Source organism: Ambystoma mexicanum, chromosome 3q (genome assembly GCF_040938575.1).
Source record: "Ambystoma mexicanum isolate Mex_15411 chromosome 3q, UKY_AmexF1_1, whole genome shotgun sequence".
Lineage (NCBI taxonomy): Eukaryota > Metazoa > Chordata > Amphibia > Caudata > Ambystomatidae > Ambystoma > Ambystoma mexicanum.
Genome location: NC_090926.1, coordinates 1115571118 through 1115586612, shown reverse-complemented (window position 1 = coordinate 1115586612; position 15495 = coordinate 1115571118). Strand labels below are relative to the sequence as shown.

Genomic DNA, 15495 nt, shown 5'->3' with positions numbered 1-15495 from the left:
CATTGTATTATTCCCTCATCTTTTCCTTTTGACATAAATCTCAGTATTGCTCTAAATGTGCCAGTGATAAATCAATGTCCACAGTGTCCTAGTTATTTAAGTCACCTGAGGGTGTAGGAAGTGTGTGTGCCATCCCCAATGGGTATTAACTGATTTAGTGAAACAGTATTTTATTGAAGTATATTTTGTGTGATATGACTAAATAAGCCTTCTTTAGAAGGGAGCAACTGACTTAAAATAATTGTTTAATCAAGAAACCTCGTGCAAGTGTTTATTTGAATAATTGTCACTGTGAAACGATTACAACCCTACAGCTCACATCAACCCCTCTTGAGATAAGCCTGGCTGCTCAGTCACTCTACCAACTTATGTAGTACATGCTTATACCAAAGGTTAGGTTCACTATTGACAAGAGGACAAGGCTGGTGTAGTCTCCCACAGGGTACTGTATACAATCTTGCCTAACAACGTTTTTCAAGATTATCAGTACAATGACGTCCATTATGACCCGGATTGTGTGAGGATGGTTCCCAATACCCAGTTTCTCATGACCAAGATTCCTGGATCCCTGCAGAGGGTAATTGGCCCATTACCCCAGTTCATGAAGCTAAGCCAGATACCTTTTTGGACGCTCCGCCTGTATCCAAACTAAGGGAGGCTTCCCCTTTTGATGATCAAATGCTTTTCAATACTATCCTTAGAAAAGCAGTAGACCATTTTAAGATGGTCACTCAGGAGGTGGTGACCGAGTCTGACTTTGTAGAGGATATCCTCAAGGAGAAAGTTCCAGTCAGCCAAGCCATCCCACTTCTTATTTCCATTAAAATAAATCATACTGCCCCCTCCTTGCTTACGCCCTCACTTACTCCAGCGGTTAATCCACGGGTCAAGATGTTTCACCTTGTGATTTCTGATCCCCTCTATCTGGGGACATTCTGTTCCGAACTCCATGGTCATTACCACGACTAGAAAACATGCAGGAGTTCCCCTGTCTTCATCCAAATCTCCACCTAATAAGGACTGCAAAAAACATTACGCCCTTGGCAAATGCACCACTTTTTCTGCAGCCTACAGTACCCACATCGCTAATGATACTCTCCTTGCTAGCTTTTGTGATGTCCAATGGGTACTGGTACAAGAGGGTCTGCAGAATGTGCCCGAACCTGCAAGGTTGCAGTTGCTTGGGGTGGTGCAAGAGGAATGTCAAATCATTTACACAGAACATCTTGAAGAACAGTTGATGCTGCAAAGAAGGCGGGTAAGGTGTTGGCTGAAGTCATTCTTGAAACGGCATGCCTAGCTCAAACATCACGTTTAAACCAGAGACACAGGCCTAGTTTATTCCCAAACCTATTGAAGTCTCCTCCCTCTTTAGCAAGGGGGTGGACAATGTCATTGAGACCACGAAGGAGCACGAGATAATGAGATTTCTGCCACGCCGTATAAACAATGTGGTGTCTTCAATACTTGCCGATCCTTTCATGAGCAGTCCTCTCCAGGCACAGCTCAGAGTGCCTGTGGGACGAGGGTTCATCCTGGTATTCCGGCCAAGGAACATCCAGCTCCTATCAAACCCTTCAACAATGGGGATTTTGGCAAGGCGAAGGTAGGGGGAGAAATGCAGCAGCCAGAGGCTCCCCTCCAGCATAGGACTGCTTTGGATCCCCTCCCATGCCTCTTGAGTAGGACTATTAACATGCTTCACCCATGCATGGGATAGAATAACCTCAAACCAGTGACTACTCAAGACTGTAGACAATGGTTATTGCATCGGGTTTCTTCATCCGCCTCAATACCACCAGCCAAAGAAAAGACTGTCCCTGGAAAATGTCATCCTCCTGGAGAAAGTAAAGACCCTGCTGCAAAAGGGAGTGATCGAACTCGTCCCAGAACATCAAGTAAATAGGGGTATGTATTCAATATACTTCCTTGTACCCAAAAAGGATTCAAACATGTGCCCTGTGTTAGACCTGCGAACAAGTAGGTCAAAGCCTCAAAATTTCAGGATGACAACTCATCCATGTTCTGCCAGTAAACGGGTGAGCTGTGTAAACTGGTGAGCTGTGTAAACTGGTGAAACTTACCTACTTGCAAAATACACTATACAAATCTCAACTTATCCTGCCTCAGGGAGGCATGCTCCGAACAACCCATGGGTGTTCGACTGCTATTTAGTGTGTCTCGCTTCTGGACACTTTCCCGTCAGCAAAGGCAGTGCAGCATCTGATCACACCTTCCACAGCAGAGCAATGCATTAGAGGGTTGTCTAACTCCGGGCCTCGAGGGTCGGAATCTCGATGTGTTTTCATGACATCCTGCATTCATGTTTATGAGGAAAAATGTGCATTTTTTAGAATCAATGTATGCAAATTTATCTCATGAATATTAATGTGGGGTATCCTGAAAAGCTGGCATGGATCTGGATGCCTGGATTTGGACAAGGAACTAAAGGCTAAACTAGAGCTGAAAAAAGGAATCTACAGTGACCTACAAAACAGGAATATTGAATGGTCTGTGAATGTGTGTACATTTTATTTTTCACTTTTTATGCTGATCACAAAACAGCTAATCCAGTTCGATAGCTGTATATCAGACCTGTACAAGTATATACACAAATACAAAGGCAATGGAACAGGAACTTCTACTTTTACGGTCATTGGTCTCATGTTAAATCCAGAAATGCCCACATCGTATAGGTGGCAGTTCTCAACTAAACCAATAAACATACAATCCTTTAGGCACCACTGTACAAATGAATGAATTTTAGTACCATGGAAAGACATTTTGTTCGATATTTAACAGGAGAATGTAGCAATATAGTTCAACAGTCAGTGAACGTGAAATGGCATTACAATTCGAGGCCATTTCACCTTACCTATGGAGCACTCGTCAACATCTTGGTCACATGCACCACCTGTGAAGCCAGGAGGACAGGTGCAGATTGCACGACCGTTCACAGGATTGGTGTCACACATTGCATCTTCGTGGCATGGGTTACTAACACAAGCATCATCCAGGTGGCAAAGAAGACCTATTGAGAGAATGAAATATATTGATTAGCAAATAAAATCATAATAGATATGAGACCATGTACCAGTTCTGTACACTCGGTTTATCCTTAGACACGTTTTAAAGGTTTGAGCAGGCAAGCACAGTTTGCAAATTATGCTTTTTCAAAACCATTAAAAATTGTCACTTTGGTTACATGAGCAACTGTTCGGTAACAATTGGTGAAGTCCCACTGTGTGAGACTACACAATTCGTATCTGCTTGGTATTAGCTAACCCACCTTTTGGTATAGGTCTGTACTACACAAGTTGGTAGTGTGACTGAGCAGCCAAGAGGAGTAATGTGAGCTATACAGATGGAATCAGTCCATACAAGTAACCAAGTAGCACTCACGCTCAAGGTTTCAGTTACAAATCTTTATTTAACTATCAGTTTTTAGTTAAGCATTCTTTAAAAGGGCAATTGTTTGTAACAGTCAAGCAAACATTGGAATCACTTTACAAAGTCAATAAAGTTGGTGTATACAATTTGGGTATGCGAATACATTTCTCCTACACCCTGAAGTGACTTCAATAACAAGGATAGTATTGAATTTATCTTAAACACCAATATACTTTAGACTTTGGGTTTCAGCAAAGGGTTAAGGAAATAGAAAGGTTAGAACGTACATGCTCATAACATGAAGACCGTTTTAATTCTCCATTGAACGCTAGTAAGCCGATTCCAGCAATAAAACCGATGATGGGACAAACCATGCCAAAGTCAATAGATTAGAAGGGTGCCTTTAAGGAGCCAGGACACCCAGAGTCAAATGGAACAAGTTGAAATTTCTTATGCACTTCTTGGATAAAGTCTTTCACAAAGTCAGATAGTTCAAGAAAATCACTGGAGGAACAAGTATTTAAGCCTATGCAGGGGGAGTTGAAATCAACTCGGAAAAGGTAAGCCAGTGCACTTCTCAAGTGTGCAAGCACGACTTCTGGCAAGGCAAGTACCACAAGCCCCCAAAGTACCTCTGGTTTGAAGAAAATATTCCAGGTGGATTCAGTCTTGCTAAAGACAAGCAGACCCTTGTTCCGGAGCCTCAGTCGTGGGTACGAGAGGACGAACCTACGGCAGGCTCCTGCGGCAGTACTCGGGGGAAAGGGCTACGGATAGTCTTTGATTCAATAGCTCTTCGTGGTTTCAGCGCCTCGCAAACAGCACTGATGCAGAACAAATTTCCCTGGTTGGACTTTCCTTGCTCCTTGACTCTGGATCGTGATTTCCTGCTTCAGGAGTGTCCTTAGGAGGCACCTGGAGCTTTTGGCCGGATTCGTTTCCGCGGAAGACATTGCACTCGGTTATGGACACTCAACCGCTGGCATTGGGCTTCTGCAGCACTGGAGACGCACAGCAAGTCAGGGGTTGCACCAAAGTGGAGTTTGTCACAGGGCTAGTTGGTCACCAGCCCAAGGGGAGAAGTCCCTCGGTCCAGAGCTTCTCCGTCGATGCGAAAGAGGTGGTCAGCACAGCAGCAGTGCTTCACCGGGCACTTAGAGGTCCTGGAGGTTGCAGCGGGCTGCTCTTCATGTTTTCTTCTTCCGATGTTTCTTCCAGTGGTCGACTCTACCTGTATCCCCGAGAACCTCGCCTTTTAAGCTAGTTCATTCGTTCATAGCCCTAGGCTGTCAATCACCCAGCAGGTTGGCTGTCCTTCCCGGGCTGCCAGCTGGCCAATCAGGACTGGTTTGGAACATGCACACCTAGAGACAAAGGACAGGGGAGTTTCAGGACCCTGCCTCACTTGCTGTTCTTTCAGTCACTGAGCCAGGGGCGGGCTTCAGGGCTGAAGCCTGTCTCAACTGAGTAAAAGCCAAGAAAGCCCTCACAAACAGAAAATGGCAAAAAATGAAGACAGGGGCCATTTTGACAAAATTGTCACTCCTGGGTGCTGTACTGCAGTGGAGCATTCAGCCTGCGGTAAACGCACATTGGTAGTAAAATGTAAACCACTGTCACCAGACATTTAAAGTAGTAATGGTAACAAAAAAGGTTACATGAGAAAATAGGATAAGGGGCTACTAGATAAACCCACCCCAGCACTCCACATAAGATGGTGTGTGCTGGACCTACCCAAGTAAGATCAATATCACTTTACTGTTCTTGGGAATAGTAGTTCACCCAAGAAAAGGTATTTAAACCTTGAGAAATGAAACGTATTTCTCAGTGACACTGCACTAAGGGTGCTGTGTGTCACCACACAAAAGGCAGATGCATATGGAGTTTGTCAGTCTCCAAAAACGGTGAAAACAAAATCCTGGTCAGGGAAAAAAGGTCCCTCCCACTCAGGAGCTAAAAATGCAAAATGTCCCAAGTCCAGAAAAAGAGCTGGGGGTCTCGAAGGTAGGAGGAAACTAGCACAGAAATGACAATTGCCCTACCAGCAACCTCCGTTTATCTTCTTTGTATCTCAAAGCAGAAGGCGGCCTTGTAATCTCCTCCAATAAAGTTAAAGAAGCAGGTCTGTGCTGCATGATATTTCGGATATGTACCCCAAGCGCAACTTGCCAGGTTTCCTCTCTTACCAGTCTTTCCCATGGGACACTCGCAGTAGAAGGATGCCACACGATCGTGGCAGGTAGCCCCACTGAAGCAGACTGCAGTAGCACAGTCATCAATGTTCTCGCTGCAGCTTTCTCCAGTCCAGCCGTTCACACAGACACAGGTATGGCCACCATTTGTATTGAAGCAGGTTCCACCATTGTGGCAAGCATTGGGCTGTAGTTGGCACTCATCCACATCTTCAGTGCAGAACTGACCTATAAGAATAAAACAAATAATGTGTAGGATTCCCCGGATGTGCCCATTTCCTCATAGAGGTTATCACTATTCTGTTTTACATATGGATACATCAGCCCTCGATTCACATCTGTGCAGAGGTTTGTGACTCACTCATAATATAGCAGTTGGAGTGAAATCAATAAGGCAACAGGCTGGTTTTACAAGGACCAATGCTCTACATAATACGCCTATATGTTATTGTGAATTTGTATAGCGCCTTATGTAACCATTGATATGATCTCGTAGCACTGTGGGTTGAATGCCATAGGGGACCGTAGTGCAGGTCATTGGAGAGTGGGGTATCATAGTGCTTGGGTTAAATGTTAAAGGTATTTATATCGTGCACCGTCACCAACAGAGTTGGTCCCCAGGCACTCAGGCACTTCATGTAAAACGGTTCAAAGTACACATTTAAAATCCATCAGTCCAACTGAATTGGTCCAGCAGTTGTTGGATAAGAGCGTGTGCATACCATGTTAAGTGAACAATGCAGCTGTCCAAACAAATTCATTAAAAAAAAAAATGTCAACAAGCAATTTAAACTAAATTAAACCCACCAAGTGATCGACAAAAATGATACTGTCCCGGGAGGATAGCTCGGTGGCAACGTGCTCGCTGGGGAAACAAGACGACACGAAGCAACACTGGTACGATCCCCGGATCGGCGCTTAGAAACCTCTGGGTATTTTTAAGCGCGTTATAAATAAACAGACATTCCTGTAACAGCGCCTCGATGCCCCCAGGGCTGTGCGAGCGCTTTAAAAATGCAGATAAAATACTAAACTCAACTGTAAATCGCTAACTAACAAATCCATCAACTGTGTGCAACTTGACTTCTAACGGTCATATGCAGTTGATGGATTTGTTAGCCATTTACAACTCTTAATTTAGTATCATTTTGTCACTGTCACTTGGTGGTGGATTTAATTTTGTTTAAATTGCTTGTTATCATTCATTTCTTTCGTATTCATTTGTTTGGACAGCTGCATTGTTCACTTAACAGGGTATGCACACGCTCTTATACAAATGCTGCAGGACCAATTCAATTGGACTGATGGATTTAATTTTTATATGACGTGCATTTTTTTTATAAGAAGCCGTTTTGTACAATTAAAGTATTGTGTACAATTAAGGAACTGGTTTTCATGAGTCAAGTGTAGTAGTATATATTCAAGATTTGGTGACTAACGCATCGAACCAAGAGATTGAAAAAACGCAGCATCTAGTTTGGTGTAATTTAGCGGGTAGAGCAAACCGCCGATTGGGGTTCTTTAATATATTCATATATATTTTGTGCCCCAAGTACCCCATACCTGTATAATCGGGCCCCCTGTATTTTTGCATTTTCCCTAGGTAGGACAGGGTTGCCTCATTTGATATGCCACATTGTGTGCCTGATAGGTGGCATATGACATGACCCAACTGTACTATTTAAAACCATAAGTGCTATGAAGCTCTGCAGTGGTGGCTCTTTAGTCGATACCCAGATGGGTAGGGCTTGACACCGGTTAACAGGAAACCGGGAGAGACGTAGTTGGCTGGCAGGGGGACCTGAGATAGTGGCTTTGCGTGTTAATTCCCAGATGAGTAAAGTTTGACAGGAGTGGGTCCAGTTGCATTTAGCTGTCTGAGGGGCTATTACGCTCTGGTAAAGTGGTGGCGTGTAGGGGTCTGCGGATAGGTTTCTATGACAGTGGTTGGCCTCTCCAAGAGTGATCGCGCTAGGCTTCCTTATGGGAAACGAATGAGATTATGGGTGTTCTAGTTTCCAGGTTGATATATGCAGACAGACATCTCTTGGTCTTCGAGCGTGGGACATATCTGATTGGGTGGCAGTGGGATTGCTCAGACATGACATACGAATATAGTGAAGTCATGTCTTGGGATGGAGTCATGGGCAATGGGATTTGGAGTGCAGGGGGGGGGGTGTTTGGGGCAGCATGGTCAACTTGTTGCCACAAGGGGGGCTGCTAGGCTGGGTGTGTAGAGCCCGCAGCTGCCTAGCCCAGAGCCTGCTCGTTTCTAAAGCTGACTTTCATGACCCAACTGTTCCTGGTTTTCGAGATACCGTTCTAGCTGAAATCTGGCCATTGGAGGGTTTGGTGGCCTTAGGCTGTCCCTTTCATATATTAGGGACAAGCCAGGTTTTCAATGCTTTACAGAAGGCCATGTAGTCTTGGTCGTGTGGAATGTGGGGAGGCAGTGAATTCCACAGTGTTGGTGATGATATATATCACTTATAACGCGCCTGTACACAAGTGTTTCTAGGCACGACAAGGGAGGGCAAGACAAACTATGTTACGAGGCTTGAGTCACTCAGATCATGCAAGTGCGACAAAGCAACGTGCAGGGGTGGAAGGTAAGGGGGAAGTGCAATCATGGCAGCATTGCTCTTAGTAAATGCAGCCAGGGCAATGCAGTTCTATGTAAGTACAAGGAGGCAGGGGACTGTAGGGTTACAGTTACAGCCCCTAAGTGCATGGTAGGCCTTGAGGCAGTGTAGGGGAGACTGATCATGGAGGAGCCTGGTACCTTGCGAGACTCTCAGGGTAGCCAAGCAACCAGTCGGCGCAGCAGACCGGTAGGTAAGCAGGGAAGAGGGGCAGGGAAGCCATTCCAGAGGGAGGCACCCGCAGGAGAGATCTAACCCCCCCCCCCACTCTCTGCCTGGAGAAGCGCCTGACTCTCAGAGTTTGAGGTAGTGGAGTGAAAGGCTTGCAAAGGAAAGTATTTTGGAAGAGTTGGATGTAGTGTTTGCCCCGGCCCCAGATGGCCTTTGCGAACGATGCAGAGGGTCTTGAACTTGATCCTTGCAGCCACCGAGATCCAGGAAAGATTTCAGGGTTGGAGAAATATGGTCCCGGGGTCCGATGCCAAGGCCCCCAGTCCCGTTCTAGATTAGTTGCAGAAGGCGGAGAGTGGAGCAAGGCAGACTGTTGCAGTAGTCCAGCCTAGAGAGAACCAGGGCTCTGGAGACTGAGCAACTTGGGGAATGTGAGCAAAGGAGGTTTACCTCCGAGGGGGTGCAGCTGGTAGTGGGCCTTCTTGGCAAGGTCTGTGAGGAGAGCAGGAGAGAGTGGAGTCGAAGATGACCAGGTTTCTTTGCCTCACAGGAAGGCGAAGGAAGAGGACCAGAGGAACGCAGCCAGAGAAAGTGGGCAAGCAGGAGTAAGGGGTGCCAATGAGAAAGCTCAGTCTTACTGGCATTAAGGCAGAGATAGTGGCGGTGCACTAAGCCTGAATCGCGGATAGACAGTCAGGAATGAGCGGGAGAGAAGGCTAAGTGGAGCCTGAAAGAGCTGAGTCATCCGCATTACACTGAAAGTTGGAGAAGGTAGAGATCAGGTGGGCGAAAGGGGCCAATTAGACATTGAAGAGCCCTTCGTCCAATAGAGAGCCAGTGAAGGGTGCAGAGAGCAGGCAAGATGTGATCCTTTCATCCCAGTGCAAGAATACGTCTAGCAGCCAAGTCTTGAACTATTTGGATTTAAGTTGGTAGGCCGGTGCACACAAGTAAAAGGAGTTTGCATAGTCCAGTCTGGACATGACAATGGTCTTAACAGAAGCCAGTCTGTTGGGGTAGGTGAGGTAAGGGAAGGTGCATCTCAGAAGCCTGAGGTGGTAGTCACAGGATTTGGATACATTTTTGTTCTGGTGGGACAGGGTTAGGCCAGAGTTCTGACGTTTCAAAAACAGAGGATAGATCGAGGAGAATGAGGACAGAATGGTGATTAGAGTCAAGGTTGGAGAGCGAGTCTTCAGGAGTGGTCAGGAGAGCAGTTTGCATGCTTCTGGCAGCTCTGAAGCCAGTCTGGTGGTCATGGAGGCAAACAACAGATTCCATATGTAAATTAGGTTGGGAGATGGCCAGCTTTTCTAAGAGTATGCCCAGGAAAGGAGTGATGGAGCTCGGCCAATAGCCGAGAGGAAGGCTCGGCCAAAGGCTTCTTTACAAGAGTGCTTAGGGGTTGGAGGGGGGAGGGGTTTGAGTTCCAGTGGCAAAGGAGTGATTTCAGAAATCGGCCAAGGCTGGAGCAAGGGTGTCAGTGTGGTTCTGGGTGAATGGGGGGGAACCTGCTTTGACAAGACTTTCATAGATCAGACTTGTCTACAAACATTGTCAGGGGTGAACAAGGTAAAAGAAGAGACCGGAGGAGAGAGCCTCAGCTGAGCCAGGAGTGGTAGAGGAGGAAGAGGAGGTAGAAGAAGAAAGGGTGGACAGGATGTCCTGAGTTTTAGCAGTGAAATGAGAGACTAAAGCTGTGCAGAGAGGAGTTTTTCGATGCTGCAGAGATACAGACAGTATGTACCCTTTGGAGCAGGCGGCAGGCCAATTTGCAGGGGGTGCACGCCCGATTCCCTCCACTTCTCCGCTGCCCTACACTTGCGTTTAAGGGCGCCGAGGTCGGAACCATACCAAGACTTGCACTTGGATTTGGGCTTCAATTGGATCCTCATGACAGGGGCAACTACATCCAGAGTGTTAGAGATAGAGAGATGAAGGTTATAGAGGGCTGTGTCAGCGTCTGAGTCAGCCAAAGGGGCAGGAAGAGAGAAAGTAGCGCCAAACGCCTCAACTGACACCATGATCCTCATTTTCCCTGGGTTAAGAAGAAGGTGGTTTCTTGTCATCCACAGGTCTATATCAGAGGCAAGCTGCTAGGTCCAGGATCAGAGCTAGTTTCAGGGATTTTAGGATAATTTGGGTGATGTCAGCATAATTATAGCAGGTGAGGTTGTGCGAGCAGATGATCCCTGTCAGAGTGGTCATGATGAGGTTGGAGAGGCAAGCACCTTGGGGTACTCCGGTGTTCACAGGCAAGCAGCGGAGTGAAAGTGAGGAGAGGACGTGAATTGATTATTGTTGAGGAATGAGGCAATCTAATCTAATTTAATTTAATTTAAAGTCTCGGCTTCCTAGGGCGTGGAGTCGGTCAAGGAGGATTGAGTGGTTAAGTGTCAAAAGCTGAGAGACCAAGGAGAACCAGTGTGGCACATCCTTCAGAGACTTTGAGGTCTTCCCAGATCGAGATCAGTGTGGTTTCAGTGCTGTGCCACAGCCTGTAGCCTGACTGAGCAGGGTCTAGTAGGTTGTTGAATTCTGCAAAAAGGTTGATCTGAGAGTAGGCAGAGCAGTCTGCGTTTTCACCAGGAATCGGGTGTTGAAGATGGGCCTGTCATCGTTTGGCTGCTGGGGGACCAGACAAGCTTTTTCAGGTTTGACATGCGCTACTTTGCAGGGTTTTGGGAAGATGCCAGGAGGTGAAGGAGTCCTTGAGTATGGATCTAGCCCGTTCTCCTGCACAGGTGGAGGAGAAGATTTCTTTGAGGAGAGGCGGGGCAATGGTGCAGTAGGGCTTCAGGACTTCCGAGATGATCCTGTGGAGCTCTTTGCTACAGAGGTTCAGGATTCTTTTATTGTAGTAGGCTTTTTTGGCCTTTCAGAGCTTAGATTTGTAGTTACGGTGATGGTGAGCGAACAAAGATTTTTTAAGAGGGGTTTTGTATGTTTTCCATTTGCGCTCGGGGAGCAATTATGGGTTTTGAAAGTCTTCAGTTGGGGCTTGAACCATTTGGGGGTAGGTCCTTTGCCGGTGGCAGGGAGGGCGAGAGAGCGTGCGAGGGAGGAGTGAGTCATTAAGCCAAGAGTCAAAGGATTCGATAGGTAGAAGTCTATCTGAGGTCGGGAGTACTTTTACCTTGTTACAGCATTTGTGATTGTGTGGGGGGACAACACATGCCCCGAGTGTTGGGGCCGGTGTGCGGACAGTGAAAGGTAAGGCTGAGTGGTCTGTCCAGATGAGGGCTTTGGGGCTGGACACAGACTAGATCAGAGGAGCTGAAGATTGCATTAAAGGTGTGGCCTACAGAGTGGATGTGACCCATTGTATGCCGGGAAAGGTTGAGTGCCTCTAGGCTGTCAACCAGGGGTTGGGCTCATCAAACCAGATATTCAAGTCCCCCAATAGTGCGAGTACTGGATGGTTGACTAGAGTGGTAGCTATTGAGTCAGAGATTGTTGGTAAAATGTATGTCGAATAAACTGATACTATATTTTTAAGGGGAGATGGGCAAAGGGTCCAGATTTGAAAACACTGGGCAGTAGAACAAGAACTGCACAGAAGTCTGCTTATGAAGAAAAAGATCAACTCATTCAGCAACCATTTCATTTGTATGGATTATCCAAGGGAAAATGTTCTTGGTCGACAGTGGCTGTGGTGCGAGCTTTTGCCTCAGATTTGCATCACCGAGCTTTTGCCTCAGATTTGCATCACTGACCTATCAAAGCTTGTGAACTACAAAGGCTGAGTTTGCCATCATTTCATCTACAACTAAGATCAAGGCTTAAAATGAAACAGGCTCATTCAGCAGCCAGTATTTCCCGCCGCAAGAATGCCTTTGGCTCTCGACTATGTTAACAGCCGAAAGCAGTAGCAGGTACATTCCTAGTGGCAGAATAATGTTTAAGCATAACCACTGCGCTTGGCTAAAGGAAAGAAGTTGGTTTGATTGGTAGTACAGACACCAATTGGCAATATATTCTTACCAGTCCACTCGGGAGCACACTGGCAGTTGTACGTGTTGACCCGATCTACACAAGTCCCACCGTTCATGCACTTATGCCCCGGGCAGTCATCAACGTTGATCTTGCAATTTTGTCCATCAAACCCTAAACAGCATAGAAACATGAATAAACAAATTAGATGCCATTGATGAACTTCAACTGCTGCAAATGGTCTCCTCACATGTTTTAGACATGATTGTGTGATAGCACTATTTGCTACCTTCATAATTACTATTATTGTGTAGCATAATCATATCCGATATAACCATTAAGCGTCAACACAATCTAATTACATAACCTGTCAGTCATGAGACTTAAGCAAATACCACACACCATGTCTTTACAACACTGCTTGTTGATTAATTCAATATCACTAACCATTTTGTGAACGAGTTATTCGAACAGATTAGCCTATTGCTTAGTATTAAACATAGGTTTTCTTCTGCTTATCACGTGCAAGCAAACAGGACATGTGAGAGACTCAGCGGTCTTAATAAAGGATAGCAAAGTTGAAATTGACACTGAAGGGGTGGCTGCATTGAGGAATCAGCCCGTTTCAGACCACCACCTCATGCCCAACGAGTTAGTTATAGGGAGGCGGATGAGAACGCCTCTGACTCCTCCATCAAGGAACAGAAGTGATGTCCAAACAACTGCCGAATTGTTAGGAAATGAGTTACATGCGTAACTAACATCTATGACAGCTAGTACCCTTCCTTCCAGATCAACTCAAGCAGAAGGGGCGTCAGTCTCAGGACACAGATGAAGTCAATACAGCAACTGGACGAAAAGTTGTGTTCCTAAACTTTTCGCCGAAAACGGTTTTCCTTTGTAATTTCACTAGAAAGTGGCACGAGCCCAGATTTAGTGGTCCTTACATTGTGGACGACATTACTCCTTCAGCAGTTAAAGTCCAAGAGAGGAGAGCTTGGATCCACCTGGGAGGTGTAAAGGTCTACACTAGTGAGGCAGTCACACCCCGACCCCATTCGGAAGCAAGTCCAGAAGAAGTTGTTCAGCACGTGCAGACTCGATCGATGACGAGGAAGCAGGATGCAAAGACTATCCAGTAGATAGATGCAAGTGTACATTTGGACTGTGGTTCCCCTAAAAACATACCTTCTAGCTATAATAGCAGGAAGTGAGAAAGTTACTGTTCTTGAGCCATAGGAGCGTTTTGACACTGGACTTTTGGAAATACTGAAGTAAATGAAAAATGCCAGATTTAGACTTCTTTTTACAACTGGAAAAGGGAGCAGTTCCGATTCATTTCTCATTCAATTTCTCTTTGAACGCGTAAATCTGATGATACCTACAGATTACGCGTTATGGTCCATCATTATATAATTCTAGTTCATTCTTATTTTGTGAGGTGTAACACCAACACATGTGCTTCTATGGGATCCTATAAATCATCCTGCAATCAGTCGGTTACTTGTGCAAATAATAGAACAAACCAGACAGCTACCTGAGCATTTAACGAGATAACCTGATTAAAAAAGTGCGTCTTTCCTTAAAAAGTAATCACAGGCATGATGTGGTCTATTGAACATATTGCAATTCCAGAGAGCGAAAATGCCAGACAGTGAACAGAGTCAATGATGTTTGGAGAGACACCGATGGTGGGATCTGAATTATTGGTGCATAATATATGCCTGTTCAGCAAATATTTTTCTGTTCCTATTGTTCCACATGGTTTGCTTTGTGGGTCCCAAAAGGGAAGGAGTCCAATTAATCCTCCCCACTCCAGTGACCTATGCAGAGTTAGAGGTTGTAAGGAAGCCAAGGCCATATGCGATTGTCCCTACATGAGTGACACACGAAAGGTCACCCATCTCTCTGACAAGTGTTCCTATGATTGCCCCAGTTGGAAGAATGTATAATGATGTATTCATAAATAGCCACCAGTTGTTTCAAAAACTGTCCAAGCACAACTTTCACTCTCCCTTGCGACCTGGAACACAAGAGGGTTTCTACACTTAACAACTCCCGGTGACATCAACCTAGGAGAATATGACATCCTTTGTCTTCAGGAAGTTTGGTTTTGAACTCGCCTTTGTAGAAGCATTAGCAGGAAACAAAGGAAGGCCTTCCTCAGGCCTAATTGTTGCAGTCCGGTTGGGAGTGGGACTAGAAATAACAAAAATCCTATTGAAGTCCCCTTACGTCATCGCGGTACTAATTTCCTGCCTGTGAAGAGAGCCCGCCGAAGACCAGTATACACGCACTTTTTTGCTAGTGATGTCCATTTATTGGAATCACAAAACGATGCAACAGACTGCACTATTCGACACAGTGACTTCTACACTGGACTCAGTATATCTAGAGTTCGGGATTTGTGATGTCATAGTATGCGGAGACTTAAATATCAAATGTCCAACCCCCAGTTCGATCGTCTCAAGTCCCGCAAAGATCATTCCTTGCAGACAAGGTCTAGCTTGGCACAAGTTGATGTTGGCCAGGCAACTGTAACACTGCATTTGCTCTCCCAGACTCCACTGCTTTACCATCATGGAAACGAGGCATGGCCCATTCAACAATAGACTATATCTTCGCCTCTGAATTTTTGCTAGCAAGGCGGACAGATTTCAGCATCCGCCAGACTAATCAAAGTGACCACAATCTCCTGGTTGTTAAATGGGCATTTACAAAACCATTAGCCCATTACTCAGGTAGAATTGAGCTGGAAGGAAAAGGCAACCGGGTTAGAGTTACAAAGGCAAACATTCGAGCATTTACTTCTTCATATGGAAGTGCGCAGGAAGCAGAGAAGGTTGACTACAGACCACTTTTGGAACCTCACAGAACCACGACAAAGTGCTCGAAGGGGATATATTCAAAACAAATCCACGCTCACAATTTCAATGCCCTCGTGGTGGCCCAGCGAAACCTCCTTCGTAAAGCAAAAAGGACGGCCCTGAGAACCAACACGCCCTCTAATAGGGCGTATGCAAAAGAGGCTCCGAGAGCCTATAAAAGCTGGCTACGGGAGCACCATTTAATATTATACCAACAAGACTCCGAAAACATGTTGGAACAAATCCAAAAATCCAACTCTATAGAGAGTTTTGGAGTTTGGTTAACCCACGAGCTAAAGA

At 45.7% G+C, this 15495-nt stretch overlaps 1 protein-coding gene across 5 annotated transcripts in view; it reads right to left on the bottom strand.

The window, feature by feature from the left end:
* Nucleotides 1-15495, bottom strand: part of LOC138447655 (neurogenic locus notch homolog protein 3-like) — a 798580-nt gene that overhangs the window by 320276 nt on the left and 462809 nt on the right. For all 5 annotated transcript variants that reach the window (XM_069603880.1, XM_069603877.1, XM_069603879.1 and 2 more), the window contains 3 exons: nt 12380-12502; nt 5577-5810; nt 2876-3031 (listed from right to left, as the gene is read on the bottom strand). In XM_069603880.1, the coding sequence (XP_069459981.1) occupies nt 2876-3031; nt 5577-5810; nt 12380-12502 (513 nt within the window). The remainder of the gene's footprint in view (nt 1-2875; nt 3032-5576; nt 5811-12379; nt 12503-15495) is intronic.